At 43.8% G+C, this 26,061-nt stretch overlaps 1 protein-coding gene across 1 annotated transcript in view; it reads right to left on the bottom strand.

Moving 5' to 3' along the window:
* LOC137422386 (CUB and sushi domain-containing protein 3) overlaps positions 1-26,061 on the bottom strand; it is a 1,172,941-nt gene that overhangs the window by 464,490 nt on the left and 682,390 nt on the right. Inside the window, 3 exon segments of the mRNA XM_078772588.1 lie at positions 13,031-13,169; positions 21,622-21,813; positions 26,014-26,059. Coding sequence (XP_078628714.1) covers positions 13,031-13,169; positions 21,622-21,813; positions 26,014-26,059 — 377 coding nt within the window.

Below are 26,061 nucleotides of genomic sequence, written 5' to 3'. Positions count from 1 at the left end.
AGGTCCGAATCCAGATTCGGCCTATCAGTGGGTTAGAAACCATAAACTGTTCAGCCTGGCGGAGGTATGCACTCTACCGAGTTGTTTTTCTGGTGAATGAAGAAGAGTGAACCACACGACAGAATACAAATGTTGGCAATGATTCTTCCATTTTCTAGATGCCATGGACAATTAGGCAAAATACCTATTCTGTGTAGATTCTTAAATTGGACTCCAACAAGAAGACTCAAATCAGGTATAAAATTGAGTTTGGAACTTGCTCTGCACCCTGCAAGTCACGGATATTTGCATGGGTCAAAAGTTCAAAGAAAAAGGTACTGTCGCAAATCCCAAAGGCACAACTGCTGGAGGACCAACACATTTAGGACGTCCTCAATGTTGCAATGTTTTTTGAAAACATTGACCTTGTTTGTGATTCAGAGGGCAGAAGCCCTAAGAAATCTCAGGCATCAGAGTCAAGAGCTTGAAATTTCACGTGAATCAGAGAGAATTATCTTCCATGATGTGAAACTGCATCCACACAGAATTCACATTTAACACAAACTGACTGCAGACCATATGCAGAAAAGAGTGACAATGCGCCAGTGGTTTGTAGACAAAATTTAAGAAATGCCAAACTTCCTTGACAATCTCTGGTTTCCTGATGAGGACCATTTCCTTCTTTTTGGGCATGTCAACTCCAAGAACTGCATATACTGGGGATTGACAACCCTCCCCATCCCCCTCCCTGATATAGTGCTCGAGTGACCTCCACACTCGGAAATATGCACTGACTGGGTCGCAATCAGTAAAGATGGCACTTTCTGGTTTGAGGACGACACAGGCAAGGCATTGATTGTCAATACAAAATGTTACATCCAAGTTCTTGGGAAGTTTTGGAGGACCCTAGGCAATCACAAGGGGATGTCAAGACAGGAAAAATGTTTTTAGAAGGATGGAGCCATTTCCCACACTTCAAACAATTCACTGAACCCGCTCAACATGCAATTTGGCAACAGGGTCATCAGCCGAACACTTTCTGTTCAATAAGCCCCACAATCACCAGATCTATCACTGCCAGATTTATATCTCTGGGGCTATATCTGAAGGACAAAGTCAACAGAGGAAGGCCACAATCCAATGAAGAAATCAAAGCTACAATTATCGACAAAATGTGCTTAATTCCTACAGTGAAATCCATCAGAATGATCAACCATTTGGCCTGTCAAATGCAAGTGTGCTTGTTATTAGAATCGCTTTTGTTATTAGAATCGGCCTTGGAAAATGCCACAATTAGCTTTCTTAACACAGATATACACCTTAACACAGACTTCTTCCAAGCAGTCAACCCCCTTGGGGGGGGGGGGGTGGGGGGAGGGGGGGAGTAAATTGGATTATTTTTCCAAATGGATTATTTTTCCATTCGTGTGTTTGTCTTCCCTGCAAATTTCCACTCGTTATTTGATCGTCTTTGCATTATTGTTTGTTTCTAGTTCGTTTTGGTTTGAATTTCCTGTAACTCATAATAAATTAATCGTTTCTGTTTGCCCTGCATGTGCGGCCTTGTAGCCTGAGGCTTCCCCCATCGAAGTTTGTTCACTTAAGTTCCTTCCTTCGCTGTTTTTGCTTGGTTCTAAGATTTTTCCCTTCTCCCCCGAACTTCCCCGAACATCTACTCTTTGTCTGACGTTTTAAGCCCCCCCCCCCACCCCCCAAAAAAACAAAAACAAAAAAACAAAACAAAAAACATTTATTTCCCTTTCTCCACGTGTGCTGTTGTCTCATTGTGTGCTTCTGTCCACGTGTGCTGAGTCTCCCCGCCCCCATTATCTCCTTGCCTTCCACCTTTTGCCCTGTTCACGTGACTCGTGGTTGTCCCTCTCTGCCCTCTCCCCATTAGTATTTTTGTGAATATAAGATTGTTCTTCACAGTTCTGTTTAAGTATGTTTAAACTTTCCCCTGCAGTGTTTTATTCAGTGGTTTATTACAACACGCTGTTTTTCTTCCTATTTAAAAGGCTCTTTTCAATGTCCTCTTCAACTCATTCCACTTCAAAAAAAAATTCAATCTCTTATAATTCTTCCTCACAACATGTTCTAAATTCACATTCATTCCACCCCTCCTCTATCATTCTTAAACGGATCTCTAACTTGAAAATCACAATAAACCCAATTTGTTGCAAATGTTCGTCTTTCATTAATCATACACTTTCTAAACTCCCCTCTTGCCCCTCCCCTCCAAATCTCCCCCCTTTCCCCTCCCATCCTAAACTCCCCCATTGCCCCTCCCCTCTTAAACTCCTTCCTCACCCCTCCCCTTCAAAACTCCTCCTCAACCCCTCCCCTTAAAATCTCCCCCCCCTACCATCCCTCTCCAATTCTCCCTCTCCCCCTCCTCCTCAAAGCTGTCTCCTCCCCACTTCATCTCCCTTCTATCTCATACCTCCACCTCTCCCAACCTTCTACTTTCCTCTGCCCACCCCCCCCCCCCCCTCAAACAACCCCTCACTGTGACTCATCCCATCACCATCAAACCTTTCGTCCTCCTCATCCTTCCCTTTCTTGTAACTCTTCTGTAATCTCTGACACACTATCAACTGCTCTCCCTAACTCCCCCTCTCATCCTTCATCTGACCCGACCCATCCCCAGTCCTGCACACGATGCTCCCCCTCTCTCCTCATTAACGGTATTGACCTCAAACATCCGGGGCCTTCGCTCAAACCTAATTGATCTCTCCATTCAGGTTGCTTCTGACAATCCAGACTTCGTCTGCTTAACAGAAACTTTCCTCCTTCAAGATGTCTCTGATTCCTTAATATCTCTTCCTGGTTACTCCCTCCTCCGGTATGATAGACCTGAGCCTCGTCCTGGTGGCGGGGTTGCTATCTTTATCAAAAACTCTCTACCTCACTCTCCTTGCACTGCCCTCTCTCGACCCCACCCCCATGAGTACCTCTGGCTACGGCTTCCTCTCCGCTCCCAACTTTTGTTCATATGTGTTCTGTACCGTCCTCCAAACAGTGATGACTCCATTTACATTTCACTGTCTGACAACATGGACCAACTTCAATCAACTCATCCCAACTCTCCCTTCCTCATTGTGGTGACTTCAACTGTCATCATGCCAGCTGGCTGTGTGTGGGTTCCTCTCTCACCAGTCATGGCACCTCAGCAAAGGACTTCTGCGACTCATTGGGACTGACACAATCTGTCAATTTCCCAAAGCTGAGCTGAACCCGGACCTCAGTCAATGGAGTATCTTCTCTTCTAGACTTGGTCATGACAAACTTCCCTGCAAATGTCTGCTGCTCTTCTTCTGTCTAATCAGTTCTTCTGATCATGTGTTTGTTAAAGTGGAAATCTCTCTGACCATTCTCAGAGAGCCTCCTCAGCGCCGACGAGTCTGGCATTTCACTCAGGCTGACTGGCATGGTCTGCAAGCAGCCATCAATGATCGGGACTGGTCTCACATCTCTACTACCTCTGACATCAATTCTTCCAGGGAATTCTTCCAAAGCAAACTGCTCTCTCTCTCTCATGCACTGATTTATCCCATCTCGTCGTCAGTTGTCTTATGCTTCTCCCGTCCATGATACACTGAATCTTGTGGTGAGGCAGTTGCCCTGAAACAACTTGCCTTTGCCTCTTGGAAGGCAAATCCAACGGAAGGCAATCTCAGTTCCTTCCACCAAGCTCGGAACAAGTGTGTGTCTACCATCAGGAGTGCCAGGAAGCACCATCTCTCCACACTCAAGAATGAACTCTCAAACCTGTCTCCTTCCTCCAAATCCAGGTGGCATCTGGTCAAATCCGTTTCTGGTGTTTGTTCCCTCTCCATCCCCTCCCTTACCTCAAATGGCTACACAGTTGAAACCGCACGTGACAAAGCCGAATTCCTCAACTCTGTTTGCCTCAAAATCTTGTGTCCCAAACCCATCTCTCTCTGTTCACCCCTCACCCAGTCGAACCGAACTGCTCCTGGACTCTGTGTCCTTCTCTCCTGACAAGGTGGAGAAGTTTTTGTCAAACCTCGACTCTGATTCTGCAACTGGACCAGACGGCATCAGCCCACGGGTCCTAAAATCCTGCTCTGCCGCTCTATCTCACCCTCTCTTTTGATCAAGGTCATCTGCCAGCATCCTGGAAATCAGCAAACATTACCGCTTTGCACAAAAAAGGTGCAAAAACAGATCCTTGCAACTAGAGACCAATTAGCTGCTCCCAATTATCAGCAAAGTCATGGAATCCATCATTGGACACAGTGCTCAGCAAAGTCATGGAATCCATCATTGGACACAGAGAGAAGGACACAGTGCTCAGCGTCGACGAGTCTGGCATTTCACTCAGGCCAACTGGCACGGTCTTCAAGCAGCCATCAATCATCTGGACTGGTCTCCCATCTCTACCACCTCTGACATCAACTCATCCTGGGAATTCTTCCAAAGTAAATTGCTCTCTCTCATGCACAGATTTATCCCATCTCGTCTTCAGTTGTCATACCCTTCCTCCCGTCCATGGTACACGGAATCTTGTGGTGAGGCTGTTGCCCAGAAACAACTTGCCTTCGTCTCCTGGAAAGCAAATCCAACGGAAGGAAATCTCATTTCCTTTCACAAAGCCCGAAACAAGTGTGTGTCCACCCTCAGGAGAGCCAGGAAACAATATCTCTCCGTTCTCAAGACCGAACTCTCTTATCTGTCTCCCTCTTCCAAATCCTGGTGGCGTCTGGTCAAATCCGTTTCTGGTGTTTGTTCCCCCTCCATCCCCTCCCTTACCTCAAACGGCTACACAGCTGACTCCGCACGTGAAAAAGCTGAATGCCTCAACTCTGTGTTTGCCTCTAAATCTTGTGTCCCAAACCCATCCCTCTCTGTACCCACCATACCCAGTCGTACCCTGCTGCTCCTGGACTCCGTGTCCTTTCCTCCTGACAAGGTGGAAAAGTTTCTGTCAACCCTCGACTCTGATTCTGCAACTGGACCCGACGGCATCAGCCCACGGGTCCTAAAATCCTGCTCTGCTGCTCTATCTCACCCTCTCTCTGTTCTCTTCACCCTCTCTTTTGCTCAAGGTCAACTGCCATCTGCTTGGAAATCAGCCAACATCACCGCTTTGCACAAAAAAGGTGCAAAAACAGATCCTAGCAACTACAGACCAATCAGCCTTCTCCCAATTATCAGCAAAGTCATGGAATCCATCATTGCTTCGGATATGAAATCTTTCCTCTTCTCCAATGGCTTGATCTCTGATCATCAATTTGGTTTCAGACCAGGTCACTCTACTCTGGACATGCTGCTTCTGCTGTCTCAACAATGGATGGAGGTCCTCAATGCCAAACAGGAAATTAGAGCTGTCTCCCTCGACATATCACGTGCCTTCGACACGGTCTGGCACCCCGCTCTGCTCACCAAACTCTCCTCCTTTGGTATCCATGGAAATCTCCACGCATGGCTGGCGGACTTCCTCTCTAGTCGTCGTCAACTTGTGGCCCTGAATGGGTTTTTCTCATCTCCTCTTCCTGTTCAGGCTGGAGTTCCCCAAGGCAGTGTTCTGGGCCCCGTGCTTTTTCTGGTCTTCATCAATGATCTCTCTGACTCTCTCGAAAATCCTCTCTATCTCTTTGCTGATGACTCCACTCTCTGCCGCTCCATTCCTCTTCCCTCAGATCGGCAGTCTGCTGCCTCCTCACTCTCTGAAGACCTGGACAAAATCACAGACTGGTCAAACAAGTGGAACATGTCTTTCAATCCTGACAAATCTCACACTCTTACTATGTCTCTCCGAAAAGATCGACTGGACAACCCTCCCATCTACTTTCTCAACAATCCTCTCCAAGAAGTTCTGTCGCTCAAGATTTTGGGTCTCACTATCTGCCATGATCTTTCTTGGGAAAACCACATTTCCAAGCTGGCCTCCAAAGCCAGTCGCCGACTGGGCATCCTCCGTCGTGCGAAGTCCTTCCTCGGCACACCTGAGCTCCTCACCACATACAAGGCTTTCATCCGCAGCTCAATGGAATACTGTTCTCCCCTATGGGCCGGTGCTCCTGCCTCACACCTAGCTCGGCTTCACGCTGTTGAAACCAAAGCTTTCAGAATTATTGGAATCTCCCGCGATGAAGCTACCTCTGAGGGCCTTTCACTCACTCACCGCAGGCAGGTAGGTGGTCTTTCTGTCTTCTACCGACTCCTCTCCGGCCTTGCACCCCCAGCTCTCTCTGTGCTCTGTCCCCCAAATATTCCTACAGGTCGCACAAGATCTGCCAGCAACCCTCTGATGGTTAAACTGCCGAAATCTCGGCTCTCTGCTCACCTTCACTCTTTCATTCCTCTTTTCTCCCGCCTCTGGAACAAACTCCCTCACTCCCTTCAATCCCACTCCTCCCTCCAGGTCTTTAAAACAGCTGTTCACCACCATCTCTTATCTTCCCCCATCCAAAACCTTGATCTTTTCTACCCCCGCTAATTCACCCCAGATCCACCTTGTTTGAAATTCCAACTTCTTTCCTGGAAGTCCTGGCAGTGTCCATATGTTTTATACCTCTCCCACCGCCCCCTTCCCATGCCCCCCCCCCCCCAAAGCCCTCGCCCTCTCTCAGATCTCTCGATGTCTCCATGTCTCTCGGTCCCTGCTCTCAAATGTTGTGTTTGTGTCCTTCCCCCTCTCTCCCCATCTTGTCTACCGCTCCCGATGTTATATGTTTTATGTGTCGGTTTGTCTTTCTGTGTGATTAATGTTCGCTCTTTCACGAGCCTCGATCTTGTATACAAAAAAAAAAAAAAAAAAAATTGCTTCGGATATCAAATCCTTCCTCTTCTCCAATGGCTTGATCTCCGATCATCAATTTGGATGCAGACCAGGTCATTCTACTCTGGACATGTTGCTTCTGCTGTCTCAACAATGGATGGAGGTCCTCAATGCCAAACAGGAAATCAGAGCTGTCTCCCTTGACATATCACGTGCCTTCGATATGGTCTGGCACTCAGTTCTGCTCACCAAACTCTCCTCCTTTGATATCCATATAAATCTCCACGCATGGCTTGCAGACTTCCTCTCGGGTCGTAGTCAAAGTGTGGCCCTGAATGGATTTCTCTCATCTCCCCTTCCTGTTCTGGCTGGAGTTCCCCATGGTAGTGTTCTGGGCCCTGTGCTTTTTCTGGTCTTCATCAATAATATCTCCGACTCTCTGGAGAATCCTTTCTATCTCTTTGCTGATGACTCCACTCTCTGCCGCTCCATTCCTCATCCCTCAGATCGGCAGTCTGCAGCCTCCTCACTCTCTGCAGCCCTGGACAAAATCACAGACTGGTCAAACAAGTGGAACATGTCTTTCAATCCTGACAAATCTCACACTCTTACTATGTCTCTCCGAAAAGACCGACTGGAAAACCCTCCCATCTACTTTCTCAACAATCCTCTCCAAGAAGTTGTGTCGCTCAAGCTTTTGGGTCTCACTATCTGCCATGATCTTTCTTGGGAAAACCACATTTCCAAGCTGGCCTCCAAAGCCAGTCTGGGCATCCTCCGTCGTGCGAAGTCCTTTCTTGGCACACCTGAGCTCCTCACCACATACAAGGCTTTCATCCGCAGCTCTATGGAATACTGTTCCCCCCTCTGGGCCGGTGCTCCTGCCTCACACCTAGCTCGGCTTCACGCTGTTGAAACCAAAGCTTTCAGAATCATTGGAATCTCCCACGATGAAGCTAACTCCGAGGGCCTTTCACTCACTCACCGCAGGCAGGTTGGTGGTCTTTCTGTCTTCTACCGACTCCTCTCCGGCCTTGCTCCCCCAGCTCTCTCTGTGCTCTGTCCCCCAAATATTCCTACAGATCGCACAAGATCTGCCAGCAACCCTCTTATGGTTAAACTGCCAAAATCTAGGCTCTCTGCTCACCTTCACTCTTTCATTCCCCTTTTCTCCCGCCTCTGGAACAAACTCCCCCACTCCCTTCAATCCCACTCCTCCCTCCAGGTCTTTAAAACAGCTGTTCACCACCATCTCTTATCTTCCCCAATCCAAAATCTTGATCTTTTCGACCCCCGCTAATTCACCCCAGATACACTTTTTTGAAATTCCAACTTCTTTCCTGGAAGTCCCTGCAGTGTCCATATGTTTTATACATCTCCACCTCCCCCCAAGCCCTCTCCCCCCACAGTTCTCTCGATGTCCTTGCTCTCAAATGTTGTGCTTGTGTCCTCCCCCTCTCTCCCCATCTTGTCTACCACTGCCCTTATTTTGTGTTTTATGTGTCGGTTTGACTTTTTGTGTGATTAATGTTAGCTCTTTCACGAGCCTCGATCTTGTCTACAAAAAAACAACCAAAATAAATAAATAATTAATTCGCTACAACGTCCATTGTACGACCCTTAATCCTCCTGTCAAGTTTGGTTGAGATTGGATAAGTAACGACTGAATGTATCGTGGTCTCACAGACAGACAGACAGCAAATTGCATATTTTAGTCTGATTACGAATTTGTAGAAACAATTTTTCCACATTTACCTTTATATTCATTTGCACCATTATAGTTGAAGGAGGTTACATGTCAAGAATACCTGCAAAAAAACATGTGCAAATCGAAATTCACTGGTTGCAAAAGTATCCAGCCACTAAGGTCAGTTCTTGGTAGAAGCACCTTTTGCAGGTCTTGCTGGAAGTACACAGCACCTCTATTGTCAGGTCAGGCCAGATAAAATGTGTGACTTGCTACAGTTACCATGTAAACCTGTACTAACCTATTTCATGGTCAGGCTGTTGGCGACTAAACCATCTCCCCCACTAGGTTTCCTGGTGAGGGTGAATGGATATGGACACCCAGCAAGATTAAAAACAAAACCTGTCAAAGGGTGGAGAAGCTCCTCATGAGCCAACAGCCACCCATAATGGGTGCCCAACTGTGTCTACGGATGTCCTCCTGCAGTTGGGTAACTCTTTCTTGAAGGTTGGTGGCAGGATTTGCTTCCTCCACCTTTCCTTTCTATTTTTCTTCTCCTTCTCCCTCTTTCATCCTCTCCTTTATCTTATTCTTATATGTTGATATTTCCCTCCTCCATTTTATTAGTCCCCTACCGGTGTACACCGGAGGGGACTATAGGTTTGCACTCCGTCCCTCCATCTGTCAGTCTGTCAGTCTGTCAGTCTGTCAGACTTCATGCAAAGAACAGTTTTCCAGGCTTTTTTTCTAAACTCTTAATGCTAATGATTTCAAACTTGGCACATGGTTTCCTCATGATAAGTTACAGATCAAGTTCGAACTTCACAACGTTTCGATAATTTTGACAAAGTTATGGCACTTTGAACTTTGGTAATTTCCCCAACAGTTTTCCGGATGACAGACTGCCGGTAGGGGACATGTATTGCAGCGCAATACCAAGAATGCTTGTTTTTCATGTCTTTATTATGATGTGCAAGGAAAGCATAGCACCGACGTCTTACCGGCACGTTATATATTGTTTTAAAGTCAATACCTACCTTTATGTGAGTGCAATATATTGTTGTGGTTCTAGCAACTGGCCCCCAAAGCAATATCAACCAATATACAGCTCCTCAGTGTTGTTCTTTCGATAATGTACAGTCAAATAGTCCCTTCCCCTGGTATAGTGGGTTATTAGTCCCCTACCGGTGTACACCGGAGGGGACTATAGGTTTGCACGCCGTCCCTCCGTCCGTCAGTCCGTCAGTCTGTCTGTCTGTCTGTCTGTCTGTCAGTCTGTCAGTCCATCACGCAAAGAACAGTTTTCCGGACTTTTTTTCTAAACGCTTAATGCTAATGATTTCAAACTTGGCACATCGTTTCCTCATGATAAGATACAGATCACGTTCGAACTTCACGACGTTTCGATCATTTTTGACAAAGTTATAGCACTTTGAACTTTGGGAATTCTGATAATTCTGATGATCCTTAACTCAGTGCCATATTAAGTTTAAATTTCCTTTAAAAAAGATTTTCTCTGCAATAATAGGACCGATTGAGATCAAATTTTCACCATAGGAGGGACTCGGTCTGTAGAATATTGTAATGGTAATTATGACGTCACAGGTCACGTGGTTCGGGCGCCATATTGTTTTTCGTGAAAACACAAAAACCCCTTTTTCTCTGCAACGGCTGAACAGATCGAGGCCAAACTTTGCAGGCAGAATCGCATACTCATGACGAACAAAAAAAGTCAGCGAGCATGACGTCATGCGTTACATGGTTTCAGAGTTATGACCTTTTTAAGCATGAACCTTTAAAACCGAGCCCCTCCTTCATTTTTGATCCAATCGAGGGGAAACTTCAAAGATCTGTTCCGCATGTCAGTCTACTAAAATGTCCTTTTGGAATTTGCAATAGCTCACGTGGTTTGGCAGATATCGTTAATTAAACGAAAAAAAAATTTTTTTAATGGATATCTCTTGAATCGCTTTATTGATCGACGTGAAACCTCATACTATAGTAGAAGTCATGAAGAGTAACAAGTGTGCAAAATTTCAAGATGATTGGATGTACGGTCTGGAAGCTAGAAGTTGTTATTGCGTGAAGAAGAAGAGGCGGTAAGTGTGCGGATTTAATTATTTATCACATGTACAGACTGAAAGCATCGTTGGACACGACCTGTCGCGGTCATTTTAACCTCAAATAAAATTATAATTTAAGATTTGTCAATAGCTGAGGTATATTAACAAACGAATAAAACAGATTTGGTCAAATTCTGACTTTTTTAACTCGATCGCATTTGACAGAGTTGTGACAAGCTGAGGAAGAAGAAGCCTCGCATTGGCTTCTCCAATGTGCCATAAAAAAATGGATATCTCTTGAATCGCTAGTACCTCAGACCGTGAGTTGGTAATAATTTATATAATTCACACAGTGCAATACGTGCAGGCCGCTCCACGGAGCGACCTTATCAACGAGGCGAGGCGTGACACACGTGTCTCAGCATACCTCAGATCAAGTTTGAAAACCAGCATCAACTGTGCATAAATTTGCATATTCGATCATTTTTGACAAAGTTATGGCACTTTGAACTTTGGTAGGGGACATGTATTGCAGCGCAATACTCAGAATGCTTGTTAAGTGATACAATGTGTTCTTGATGGTTAGAGAGGTTTTTCCTCTTTTTCTTTTCATTTCCTAGGGGGTAATTGTTAGATGTGCACATTTCTGTTCGAGTTCAATAGCTCCGTGGCGCGTGCACGAGTTAGTCTCTGTAGCTTGCCAAAAGTGTGTTTGAATCGCACACCAAAACCCAATAGTCACCCTGCTTTATTCCCCATAATCTTCTCTTTACACTGCCCATAAGTACACCACAATTTTCTATAATTTAATACACAGTTTTATTTACATGGGGATTATATGCGCACGTTAATTACCATGACATTAAGGCATTATACACATTTTCCGACTGATCAATGACCCGAAGAATCTCAACCACCCGTTAACCACGTCGTCTCTTCAATCATCCATCACCTACCCATCTTCTGCCATCATCCTCATCCACTAGATACAGACGCTACTACAGCTCGAAAGCACAGAGAATGTAGAGCTGGAAGTAGCGGCAAGCGCCTCAATTCACCGGACTGCATTTCAACCTCCGAACAAGCGGGCACTAACTTGCTATTAGCGTCCTGTGGATACTTAATCACTCCGCTCGTCCCTACAAACAAGTATGAGCTCCCAGTGCTCGTTTTTTTTTACAAAACAATTAAAAAGGAAATAAGATAAATATATCTGCTTTACATAAGTATTCAACCCCCTGAGTCAATACTTCGGAGAAGCACCTTTGGCAATGATTACAGCTTTGAGACTTATTGGTTATGTCTGCGTCAGCTTTGCACATCTGGATTTGGGGAGTTTCTCCCATTCTTCCTTGCAGATTTCCTCAAGCTCTGTCAAGTTTGATGTGGAGCATCGGTGAATATAAATCTTCAAGTCTTTCCACAGGTTCTCAATGGGATTCAAGCCTGAGCTTTCAGCCACTCAAGGACTTTCACGTTCTTGTTCTCAAGCCATTTCAGTGTTGCTTTGGCTGAATGCTTGGGGTCACTGTCCTGTTGGAACGTAAATTTTGACGCAGTCCAAGGTCTTTTGCACTCTAAAGCAGGTTCTCCTCAAGGATTTGCCTGTATTTGGCTCCAATCATTGTTCCCTCTATCTTTACAAGTCTCCCAGTCCCTGCCACTGAAAAGAATCCCCATAGCATGATGCTGCCACCACTACCAGAAGTACTGGCAGTGCTTTGGATTCAGGCCAAAGAGATAAATTTTTGTCTCATCAGACCACAAAATATTTTGCCTCATGTTCTCAGAGTCTTTCACGAGTCTTTTTGCAAACTCCATGGATGCTGACATGTGCCTTTGTCTCAGGAGTGGCTTCTATCTGCCCACTCTCCCATAAAGTCGAGATTTGTGAAGCGATGCAGAGACTGTTGTCCTTCCAGCAGGTTCTCGCATCTCAGCCAAGGAACTCTGTTGATCTGTCAGTGGTCATTAGGTTCTTGGTCCTTAGCCACCGTTGTTGTGAATACCTGTTCTTGTTTTTATTATTCTGGTACCGTATACTTCTGATCTAATCTCCATTGTTTGTATTCAGGGTAGTCCCCCTAACATTAATGTTTGATATGATTTGATTTTGTTATATTTGTTTGTTGTTGCAAATGTGTGGTAAAATGAATGTAAGATGGACATATCTTGTAAAAAAATATTTTTTTTAAATTAATATAGATTCATAGATTTTAATATGACTTTATATTGATAATAAGATGCAATTTAGAAAAGTTTTACCTCTAACAGTAATTTGCATGCACATTCCAGAGTTTTGTATCTTTTTTTGAATTTAATGATTTTATGTAAATCATTTTGCAATTTGGCACGTTGCCACGATACATTGTAAGGAAAAACCCCTTTTTGGATTTGATTTGATTATCTAATGTGCTTATTCGTATTTTATTTTGGAAGAAGATGTCTGGTGTTCAGAAAAAAGAAAAAAAGTACAATTTTGCTTCAAACCTCTAATTACCACCCTTGAGTGTGACACAATGCAGCAACAGACATGTTGTATTTCACACTAACCTGTGGAACGTGAGTTCGATGACAAAGTCCTTGTTCACAGTTATTATCCACAGGCATTCCTTTCCAGCTGGGTAAGCCTGCGGGTAATTTGGGGACAGGATAACTCCAGATGGGCCGGTCACGTTCCCACCGCATGGTGCTGTAAAAAATGGACATTGCATAAAGTTTGCTGTGAATCACTTCAAGGCCAAAAAGAATACAGCCACAACGTAATATCCGAGTTATGTGTCACATTATGTAATATAACATGAAAATACATATAAAGTGTTGACAAGTGTAAATAAGTATTAAAGCTGATAACAATATATCTATCTATAATATTCCAGTAATCTCTGTACGTTTGTACGTTTGTACGTTTGTACGTTTGTTTGTCTGTGACCGCTGTTTCTCGACAACCACGGGTCCGATATACTTTAAACTTGCCAGGTATATTGCTGGGGACCCGAGGATGTGCCTCTTCAAGGTTTCATATTAATCGGACAAGTACTTACCGAGCTATGGCGATTTCTTTACCAAACACTGCAAGCCGTTCGCTTTGGACCAAACCATTGCATGTAAATAGAGGGGGGGGTTCTGTGGTCGTTGCGAATGGACCAAACCATTCATGTAAATAGAGGGGGGGGGGGGGGTTCTGTGGTCGTTACTGCCACGTGGTTTCAAAGTTTTTTTTTGTTGTTGTTGTTTGCACGCATGTTTTTTTGCACCCACGTACGGGCACGCCCTAGGATGTTTACACACACACACCCCTACACAAATTTTTTTTTTTTTTTTTTTTTGGCAAGGAACGGGCACCCACGTACGGGCACGTCCTAGCTTATATATAGTACGGGCATGCCCTAGTCTATCTATAATTCCAGTAATCTCTGTGTGTTTGTTTGTACGTTTGTTTGTCTGTGACCGCTGTTTCTCGACAACCACGGGTCCGATATACTTTAAACTTGCCAGGTATATTGCTGGGGACCCGAGGATGTGCCTTTTCAAGGTTTCATATTAATCGGACAATTACTTACCGAGCTATGTCCAAAAAACGATTCAACCAATCAGAGAGCAGCGAGCTATCGCGTGTGCCGAACGTGGCGGACACACTCTGCCTCGGATGGCACATTTGAGAGCGTATTCATTTATTTCCCGTCGGCAAACTATGTTGGCGCTATGTTGGCGTTAAACGATGTTTTAAAACTAATTAAAACCCCGGGGGGATTGTCACTGTACTCGCAAGCCGTTCGCCGTTCGCTTTGGCGTTGCGAATGGACCAAAACATTTCATGCACCAAACCATTTCATGTAAAGCGTTTGCCGTTCGCTTTGGCGTTGCGAATGGACCAAAACATTTCATGGACCAAACCATTTCATGTAAATAGAGGGGGGGATATAATTTTAGATATAGATATAGTACGGGCATGCCCTAGTATATAATAAAGCAGGACTTTCTGTCTATGTCTGTCTGTCTGTCTGTCCATCCACAAACTTCTCCATAAGTTTTAGGGCTAGCCCTGCCAAACTTTCTGTGCAAACTTTTGGGGTCCCAGCAAGGGTCTTAAGGTGGGTGGGAGTTTTCATAAAATTTCTCAAAACATTGCTTTTTGAGATTTTGGGCTCAAATCCATGCATAGCATGGGTAACTCACTAGTCATCAACATGCTCAGTATAGAATATTAGAAAAAAATTAAGTAAACAGTTTGCTGGTTAAAAAAAAACATCACTTGTGACATTGGTGAATCAATCCTCAGCCTTATTATCTCTGCCACCGAAGGTAGACGGAGGTTATGTTTTCACCCCTTTTTGTCTGTCTGTTTGTGAGCAGAATATCTCAAAAAGTTGTTGATGGATTTGGACAAAATTAGGTGGAAAGGTTTGGTGTGTGACAAGGAAGAATTGGTTTGACTTTGGTGAAGAAACAAACTTTAAAAAAATATTTTAAGTGATTCTTCAACATTGGCTGATGGGGCCAAAATCGATATAGAGCACAATATTTAAAAATAATTGTGGACATGTCATTACAAAGCTTAGTGAATGAGTTGGTTAGACAAAAAGAACAAGCCGATTCAATTTTGGTTCAGGTCTGGATCCAAATCCGGCCCATCAGTGGGACACAAAACAGAAACTATTCAGCCTGGCGGAGGTATGCACTCTACAGAGTGTCATTATAGTTGTTGTTTCTGTTTTTCCCTCCTAATATATGACTATCAACGACATAACCAGCCCCAGAGTGCACAGTGTGCATGCACAGCAACTCTTAGAAATGGTGGTGTTGGGGGCACCATAACGTATGACGTGTGAGATAATGATAGTTACCTAAAATGGTTTAAAACGCCTCTAAAATAAGCTGAAAATATTTAGAAAAGTACCCGAGGGAAAGGGCTGTGCCTCTGAACAGCAAAATACTTGGATAACTTTCTCAGCTTGCTGAACAGGTATCTGCCAGTACTTCAAACTCCCAACCATGTGGGCCAGTGCAAGGCCCGAGTGGACGGGTATGTTCCATAAAAAGAACACTGATGGAATGCCACCAGTGAGTTGTCTTTGAACCATATGGGAGTGCCCCCTGTGAACATGGTAGGTTTGGTGATTTATTTAGTGGACGTCTGCAATTATTGGAAAGATGATGCTGTGCGTCATTACCAAGAAACAGCAATCATCTTTTCAGAAAAAGACATCTTCGTGACGTGAAAATAGATAAAGCTTGTGCTAGTTATATGTATGTGGGAGCTGAATGTATCAGGTAGACTTCTCTGAGGAAGAGGCTATCTGGTTTGGGTGCTTCTAAACACTGATGGGAAGGGCATATTTGGAGCTTGTGGAATGTACAGGGTAAATTCAAAATGATTTTACTATTAATCATTAGAGGAATTAGGGGGCAGGGCTCACATGGGAGCTGTGAGGGCTGTTATAAATATATTGATTGTTTGGTTCCAAGGCCACAAGATATATTATGTTTAATTTTTGCATCTGTTCCATGTGTGTGTGTGTGTGTGTGTGTGTGTGTGTGTGTGTGTGTGTGTGTTTCAGAAAAAAAAATATATATATATGTATATCCACTGTGGCTGCTCGCTTGTATTAAAAGGAAATGATAGTAACTCAACATATCTTAGTCTCATGCATGGGTATTTCTCGTATTTCTAATAATTCAGTGAGTCTGATTTACATCCAGGACCAAAGCAATTTTGGGTAAGCATTTTGAAATTGGCACTCTCATTTAAATGCTAAATATTATGCTTAAAAGATGATTTCACTTTCAGATTTTGCCCTAGCAATGGCAGGTTAAAAGTGCCCAGATGAGCAGATGAACAGTTCACTGAAAATGTACACACAGCACATGCATGAAAGGCATCGTTAGCATTCATACGTCATTTCAAAAGTCGCGTATCGAATGTGGTGGACGGGGGAGCTGGATTCCCCTGGACCCAAATATAATGGGCCAAATAACCGAATTTCCCTTTGTGTTTTTCTTATACAAATTACTCCTTGATTATGTCATTGTTTTGGGGAGAAATTCATTTAACGCAGAAGCGAAACTAGAATGGCATTCGGTAGAATGCATACCTCCTCCAGGTTGAAAAGTTTGCATCCCTCTGATAGGCCAAATCTGAATTCAAACCTGAACTAAAATCTAATCGGCTTGTTCTTGTCACCTAACCAATATCCCCCAAGTTTCATCATAACTCGTCCACGACTTTTGAAATATCATGTTATATATCGCTTTTCACCCGATCTCTCAAGGGTGAAAAAATCACTTAGAAAATTAAATAATTCTCGAATTCAAATCCATATTCAGATCTTCACCAAAATCGAATTATTTGGTCTCGTCACATACCCAACATGCCCACCAAGTTTTGTCCAAATCCGTCCATAACGGTCTCAAAGACCATAACGGTCTCAAGATATCCTGCTCTAGCAATCGGTTTAGCCCTATCACTCAATAGGGAAAAATCACTTTAAAAAAAAAAATCTGATCCGTATCCGGATCTTCACCAAAAATTAACCAATTTGTCCTTGTCAAGTACGCTACCTCTCCGTCAAATTTTGTCCGAATCCATCCATAACTTTTTGACATATCTTGTTCATAGGCAAACAGACAGACAAGGACAGACAGGGGTGAAAACATAACCTCCGTCCACCTTTGGTGGAGGTGGTAACAAAAAAAGAGATTTTACAGAGAATAAAAACAGTTAAATATAAGGGAACAATAATTGGCCTAATATCCATCCATCACTGGGTCTCTTTCCTACTAAAAATTGCAATATTCCTTGTTTTTGGGAACCACACGAACCAAGTGCATAAATGGATGACCCACTGCAAGTTGGCATGTACTGACCTGTCCCCAACCACTGCAATCAAACAAATGTATGGTGTATTTGGAACTGAAGACAGCACTGTAACACCTTTGCAAATCTATTTATTATGAAAGGATTTAAGTGATAAAACACAATTAAAAAGGATCAAAGTGATTAAGTGGGGCCATGAAATGCTTGGGTATTGAAACCATGAAATGTACGCACAAGTATTGAAAGTGAATGAGATGGAACAAACATTGAAATGCACAATCACAAGAGAAAATTAATCAAGTGCACATGATAAATCTACAAATGTTCTCCAAATTTTGTGTTTAGCTGCTGCGGGATCTTTGTGACTCCAGCCTTCAGTGAATGTTTTAATTTGACACTCGTAAAGTTCATGATATTTGTTGCACCGTTAATTAAAGCCAAATTGTGCAAGGTTTTTGTTGAAAGGCCACAAGGATAGAAACTTACGTTCCATATTTTAAATTCTCAATGCGTGTTCTGCCAACAGTATGCTTTATTCCATTGATCAATAAATTTACTTGAAAAATCAACTATTCAGCCTTCGAGTTATTTAGTAATCCTCAATGTAGTACCAGCTGTCACCAATGGGCTGGCACCCCACTGCCCAAGTATCACATTTATTTATCCATGATTATATAGAATGATTCCATTTGGGGCCTGCTGCATGTGTTGGTTGATCGGCAGTTGCTGTTTCCATTTCATCAATGCTAAGCTTCCCGGACCGGATCCGTCGTGTCTGTCATATTTTCGACCCTGTGTTGCCGTTTGTGGTTTCAGCCATTTCACATGTTAAATCGTATCTTGTTGTTAAAGGTGGGTTTTCACGGGACACGCGAACGGTTCGCGAAGGATGCGAATGTCGAAAAAATGGCAAAGTCCAACATTCGTATTTTAGGCTCCAAAAGTTTGCCAAACATACGCGGGGGTTCGGAAGCGGCGTCAATTGTTCGCAGGAGTCGTTTTTTGTTCGGCGGGTATTTCAAAAATGTTTGAAACAGGATGCGAACAATTGACGACGCTTCCAAACCCCCACGCATGTTTTGCGAACTTTTGGAGCCTAAAATACGAATGTTGGACTTTGCCATTTTTTCGACATTCGCATCCTTCGCGAACCGTTCGCGTGTCCCGTGAAAACCCACCTTTAATTGTCGAATTTGTTTTCGTGTTGCTCAAAGTCTACTCCTCAGATAGCCGACAAGCATATCCTGTCTATGTTTTTGACACCGTGTTCTTAATTTCGCTACTTTTTTCCCCAAGTATTGTTCTTTTTGTCAACTTTACCCTATTCCCCCTCCTCCCTTCAAAAAACAAACAAACAAAAAACTTTATTTTCACTCCAAAACATGAATTTCAATCTGTTTGTAATTCCGTCTGCCTGTATTTCATGAACTTCATTCTTTATCTCTTCCTTTTTTCAATATCTCCAAATAGTGGGGTGGATATGTAACAACCATTACCTAAGATGTGCAGTTCTGGAAGAAAGAATGAAACATGGTATATAGAGGTTTTGAGGTGTGCCAAATTAAAAAAAATTGGGAAACAAGTCGTCAGAGTAGATTTTCCTGTCCAAGTTCAAGAATGAAAGACATAAAATGATTAAAATTATTCGGGTCATTTTTGTTATATATACAGTCGGCCGGACCCCCCTATTTGTGGGGGATACTTTACTGGAAAATCCGGGAATAGCGAAACCCACAAATAGCAGGGCATTGTTTCAATGGAAAAAGGGGGGACAGGTTCCCAAGTTGTGAAAATCCGCGAATAGATAGGAACAAACCGCGAATGGCAAGGCAAAATCTGCGAATGGTGAGGCACATCCCGAGAATGTCGACGATAATATGCAAAGGTCGATGAAAGTCCCGGAAATGGCGAGACTAAACCTGTGAATGTCAATGAAAATCCGCGAAGGTCGATGAAAATCCCATGAATGTATGCCGCACATTTTTGTTTCAATGGGGAAAAGGGGGATACGTTATAGGTTCTCGGTGGTTCCTGATTCATAGAGGAGAAATTTTAAAGTTTAAAATGTTTTCCACTACAAATGCAGATGATTACAGTTTCATTTAAAAAAGCTTACAACTGTATTGAAAGTGTTTAACCATACTGTACCGTGAAACCCCCAAAAAAAAATAGGTACCAGGTGCCGTATTGAGCCTACCTGCTAATTTCAATAATAGGTTTAATTAAGTGTTTGCATTCTACAATTCGCTGGTGGGATATCCCACAAAGCTTGCTTATAGTGAGGCTAAAATTAGCCCCCACAAAAGCCATAAAAATGCAAATCACGCAGCAGTGAATGTACTGGACTGTATAAGCCGGTCATGCTCATAGAATAAGTTTTTTTTGTGTGTACATCCACCTGCTTTATGGATGGCTGGTGAAAGATGGGTTCTATAAATGTGTTAAGCTAGCGGCTCGTGAATTTTTTTTGCGCCCCTTAAAAACCACGAAATTCGCGGAACATGGCCACTAATCGGGAAAAAAACCCCGCAATATTCCCAGACCACGACAGTGAATATAAAAAAGACCCGCTATTTAGTGGGACATTTTCCGTGAATAGAGAAACATCACATTTTATCAACAGCAAATACTCGGATTCCGTGAATAGTGGGGTCCGACTGTATATATATTAAGTTTGTGGGGGTAGGTGATGGCATACCATTTTGGAGAAAGGGTTGTGTAGTATTAGCATGGACCGTGGACGCGTAGGAGACATTTCGATGTACATACACAGGGAAACTGTGAGCTTAAGGTTTTTATGTGTTCTTCACCTGGGGGGTGAAGACATGCTAATTAGGTGGGGTTTAAGGATAATTTCCCGTGTGTACTTCTCCCTGTGATCAATCCCCTATGTTTTTACATTCACATGGCTGGCCATCAAAAATCAGCTCCATTAACCAACAACACCGACATGTTGCCGAAGGAAATCCAGCACATTCACCGTCGGGCTAAACCCCGCCCTACCATGGCCGACGCAGTCCGAACATTCCCGAAGAGCAAGCATTTCAGGCTGGTGGAAAAGAGGAATCTCTCTCAATCAATATATATATCTCTCTATCTCTATCTCTATCTCTATCTCTATCTCTATCTCTATCTCTATCTCTCTCTCTCTCTCTCTCTCTCTCTCTCTCTCTCTCTCTCTCGTTGCATCGGCGGACGGCTGCTTCGTACCCGTGGCCGCTGGTGGAGCAAATTTCGGAGCCTTTTTGTGCCACTTGAAATAAGCATAGAAGGAGATGCGATTGATCTGTGGTGCTCTTCGGGGGCCCTAACTCTTGTATGGTGGCTGTGCTGTGCTTTCTGGCGAGGAGTGAGAGAGGAGGATGTCTTGCTGCAGCGTCGCTGCCCGGGGTGCTCGCATGGTTGACCAGTGCCATTGTGGATGCGTCGATGCTCGGTCCTTTCGCTGTGTGGTGTGTGTGTGTGTGTGTGTGTGTGTGTGTGAATAAGAGCCAGAACTATGAGGAACAGAAATGAAAAAATGAGATGTGTGCATGTGTGTGTGTCAATGATTGTTATCTACATATGTTACGTAATCTCCCACCCATTCCTTGCTCTCAATCCATTCCTCGCTCTCCACCTCTCTCCACCTCTTCCTCGCTCTCTACCCTACCTCCTCCCCCCCCCCCCCCCCCACCACACCCCTTCATATCTCTCCCCACTTTCTAGCTCACCCTCTCCTCACTTCACCCTCCTTCATATCTCCCCCACCCCTCTCTCTCTCTATCCTCCCACATCTCCCACTCCCCCACCCACCTCTCTCTCTCTCCCCTCCCTACTCTCTCCCCCACTCCTCTCTCTCTCCCACATATCCCACTCCCCCACCCCTCTCTTTCTCACATCTTCTCTCTCTTCTATCTCTCTTCTCTCTCTCTTCTCTCTCTCTTCTCTCTCTTTCTCTCTCTCAATCCTCTCTCCCTCCCCCCTCTTTCTCACTCTTCTCTCTCTTAGCATTCCCGTCAGCAAAGCAACGGGTGGTATTTGCTAGGATTTAATAATACTTTCCCATTTAGGGTGCTTTCCGAGAGAAAGGGGAAGGTGCACAGCAGCATACCACTGATAAATTTGGGTGAAAACCTCCATGAGGTTAATAACTGTGTTTTCTATCGATGACCTTGTGGATGCTTGGTTCATGGAAAACCAATCAATTAGATTGTCAAAAAAATTTACATTAATGGATATATTTAATTCTTTATTTCCTGCAAACACCAGGTGATCACATTATTCAACTGAACTTGGAAGGCATGATTTTAGGAAGGGTAGTCATCAACTTTTCCTATCACCTTACCTATGCATGTGGGTAGGTCAGGTTGCCAGTGGAACCGATTTGACTCCTGTAAGCAAACTATCTCAGCCTGGCCTTTCATTTCATAACCCGGATCACAATGGAATCTCACCACATCACCAGGGCTGCGTCCAAACCCACTCCTCGAGCCATTTAAGAGAACTCCAGGTTCGTGACACTCCGATGCCAGGAAGGCTGCAAAAACAAAATCCAGTGTCCATGTTAGAGATAATGAGCCCACAGGCACAACCAATAATATGCATGTGATTTATGTGCAGAGGACACTGAAAACAAAGGATCTGTTATGACCAAAACCTCATGATTGCGAAGCTTTGGAACCATCTGTCACAGCAAGAGCAAGATGGTTGTCCCATCTGTTGTTTGACATTATAAACTTCCCATGGTGCTTTGCAAAAGCTGATTATACAGTAAAAACAAAAGCCTCAGTGGGCACAACGAGTCTTAGTTACTTTCCCTTTTTGTCAAAGTAGTACTCAATCACAATGGCCAAGTGGCTTTCTGAACAGTACGGAACTCTACTGCAGCAAACAAAACATATGGCTATCCAAACGGTCTACAACAAAGATACACATTAAACACAGGAAGAGCCTTAGGGCTGATTCTAAAAATATGATGATGAGCTTTGTGGTATTTCAAAAGTCAGCAAACTTTGACACTTTACGATACAATAGAGTTATAGCAGTTAAGTGAAAATGAATGCAAAATTCACAATGGCCATTAATACAGACTTGGCATTTAATATGGAATATTTTTTTTTTTCTTCACTTGGGTTTACTTTCTTAACTCAGCATATCAATCTGGTGAGTTTCTTTTACACTTTGGTGATTTATTTGTTAAAAGAACCATGTCACTGTCTGTCGCAGCAAGAAGTCAACAACAGGATTATATCACAGGTGGCATGGCAAAATGTACGGACAGGTGCATTTGATGATTGGCTTCACAGTCGGGTATACAAGGGATGTTGCGTTCTGTATTTGGTGGAAAACAACTGCTGCACGTCTCCAAAAGTATTGCCGCTTCCTCTGGAGATGGTCCGTCAACTCGCAATGCTGTTTGTCATGGAGTGGTGGCTTTACGAAATGACGGCATGAAACAGTGTGCTATTGCTCGGCAGTATGGCATCACTCAAGGTCAGGTGTCAAAGATCCTGAAAACTAAATGCTCAGGGGGTGTCCATACTCCAATACCGAGGCCAGGACGTCCCCGCAGAACCAGAAGGAGGATGATCGCCAGCCTGCACCGGTTAGTCCGCAATGGCCGTACCAAGTCAGCTAATCGGCTTAGGGCTGAGTGGCAGCAACTGACAAATGTGCCTGTATCCAGAAGGCTAGTCAACCAACGACTGGTTCAAGCAAGCTATCGTGCCAGGCGTCCCCTGAGAAAGCCACGCCTGACGAGACAACACCGCCAGCGCCGATTGCAGTGGGCCAGAGAGCACCGTCAATGGCAGCCAGGACACTGGAATCACGTGATCTTCAGTGACGAGGTCTAGATTTCTGGTCTATCGTCAAGATGGCCACGTCCGAGTGTGCGACAAGTGCATGAAGCCTACAACAAAGATTGTATAGTGCCAAGAGTCCAAGCTGGAGGTGGTGGGGTGACCGTTTGGGCTGCTTTTCATGCAAGGGGCAAAACTGACCTGGTTGTTCTGAATGGAAACCTGAACCATTTCAAGTACAGGGGCCATTCTGGAAGAAACATTGCTTCCATTTGCTCGTGCAGCCTTTCGAGGAAACTTTGTCTTCCAAGAGGACAATGCACGGCCTCATCGTGCTCGCATGATCCAACACTTTCTTGCTGACCATGGTGTAGAGCATATGGAGTGGCCTGCAATGTCCCCGGATATGAATCCGATAGAGAACTTGTGGGCAGAATTAACGCGTCAAATCGACCACTTGGACCAGCAACCGACCTCTGTGCTTGAATTGCAGCAGGCTATTGTCACTGCATGGCAAGCGATTCCTGTCCAAACCTTGGCAAATCTCGTGAACAGCATGCCTCAATGTGTACGTGCTCTCCTGAATGCTCGTGGGGGTTACAGGAAGTACTGAACTGTAATTTTACTGTCCGTAATCCCAGTCATAATTTAACTTTTGTTTTTGTTAAAAAAAAATTTGGCTAATGTGCAAAATAAAGAGGTACTTCTGGAAAACGTACAGAAGTTTAACACAGTACTGTCCATGAATTGAGTTCGATATCAGTTTACATCACTTTCAAGGATCAATTTATTTGTTTTTAAATGTCAAATGTGGTTTTTGTTTCTTTTAAAGGTCACATTACAAAATCTCTAATAATTTCAACATAATTCCAATGAACTTTTGGTTCTATGACATCTTGAAAAGTAAGTTCACCCCCACAAAAAAAAATATTCCATATTAAATGCCAAGTCTGTAAATGGGCAGTGGGTTTTTTTACTTTCAAACAGACAGAACTGCTTTTGTTTTGTACTTTGTAATCCTGGAGAGAATGGACATTTCTGAAGACAGTGAATGATTCCACCCCCGTCCCACCCACCCCCCACATGCTGCCAAATGAGTAGGAAAAAATGAAGCAAAAGTATCCTATTTGACATCACACTGGAAGAATGTTTTTGGGTGTTTGTTTTTCTACTTTAGATTTTTTAGTTTTTAGATGTTTGTTTTTTATTTTAGATTTTTTGTTTTTTATGTTTTTTTTTCTACTTTAGATTTTTTAGTTTTTAAATGTTTGTTTTTTATTTTCGATTTTTTTCGTTTTGATGTTTTTTTTCTATTTTTGATTTATTTAGTTTTTAGATTTTTATATTTTTTTATTGTTTAGTTTTTAGATGGTTTTTTTTTATTGTTTAGTTTTTAGATGTATTTTATTTCTGATTTTTTAGTTTTTTGATGTTTTTGTTTTAATTTTAGATATATTAGTTTTTAGATTTTATTTTTTTTTTGGCTTCAGCCTTCAACACGGGTTGGGGAATGGGGGGGGAGGGGAGGAGAGGGTGGGGAGGGAACAAGAGGGGGGGGGAGGGGAGAAGAGGGGGAGGGGGAGGAGGCGAGGGGAGAAGAGGGGGGATGGGGAGGGGGAGGGGGAGTAGAGGGGGGGATGGGGAGGGGGAGGGGGAGTGGAGGGGGGAGGGGGGGAGGGGAGGGGGGGAGGGGGAAGGGGAAGGGGAAGGGAGAAGGGGAGGAAGGGGAGGGGAGGGGGAACGGGGGGTGGAGGGGAGGAGAGGGTGGGGAGGGGAGAAGAGGGGGGGGAGGAGGGAGAAGAGGGGGGAGGGGGAGAAGAGGGGGGATGGGGAGGAGGCGAGGGGAGAAGAGGGGGGGTGGGGTGGGGGGAGGGGGAGTGGAGTGGGGAGGGGAAGGGGGGGAGGGGGAAGGGGTAGGGGGGAAGGGGAAGGGGTAGGGGGAAGGGAGAAGGGGATGGGGTAGGGCGGAGGGGGGGAGGGGGAGGGGAGGGGTAGGGGTGAGGGGGAGGGGGAGGGGGAGGGGGGAGTCAAGTCGGAAGTCATTGTCGTCAATTGAATGTCGCATTTATTTTTTATTCCCTGTCAAATGGTATTGGTCCCGCATTTCGAACCCGGAAGTCGGAAGTCATTGTCGTCAAAGTTGAAAAATTAACGTTACGAAATACGCTGATGACGTCATAATTTTAAAAACGCGACGTTTTTTAAATTTTAAGGTGTGCTGTAGTTGCTCTGAGACGTACTGATTCCGAATATGCCTTTGGTTTTGCTCTGCGATGAGTAGTTCTCGAGTTATAAGAGGACAAACAAACAAACATACTTTACTGCTTTCTAGGCTATATATAGATGACCAAAATGCCATGCACTTACACATCAACGATTGAATGCAAAATTCAATGTGACAGTACTCGTCAATATCTACCAAGTGCTGCACACTAATTCAATGTTGCAATGGAATGATTTAATATAAAAGAGGAAAATAAATTAGTTTTTCTCAAAAATAAAATTCTGCACTGTGCGTTTATACCGCTCACATTAAGACTATTCAAAGCAAATAAAACTTGTCACATTTTTCGGGCCCACTGTGTATAATATAAAGTGGCAAGATCTATATGGAAGTGTTACTAACCCAATGGTGTGGGCAATGAAAAGGGAAAGCGATCTTGTCAGACAAACAATAATCGGATGTTTTACACATAAAACATTTTTCTTCCAAATGGACAAAATGCTCGTTGATGAAATGTCCCAGTCACGCACGTCAGTATGAGATTGCCAAGTTAGAGGGAAATGGGATGCCATGGGGCACATTGGCACTTAATATGTACAATTCGCCAATTAATAAGGGCTATAGAGGATGTCCCAATACCAAGTTTCCCCCAAAAGATTGAATCAATTGCTGAATTCTTTGAATCAAAACATGAACATTAACCCTCGCTCACTTGAAAAGTGCAGGGAGAAGCCGGCTTTGCTGATAAAGAAGTCTGTGT

This window comes from Myxine glutinosa, chromosome 2, assembly GCF_964187855.1.
Source record: "Myxine glutinosa chromosome 2, kmMyxGlut1.1, whole genome shotgun sequence".
NCBI classification, from domain to species: domain Eukaryota; kingdom Metazoa; phylum Chordata; class Myxini; order Myxiniformes; family Myxinidae; genus Myxine; species Myxine glutinosa.
The sequence above is the reverse complement of the archived record's forward strand: the minus strand, read 5'-3'. Positions and strand labels throughout refer to the sequence as shown.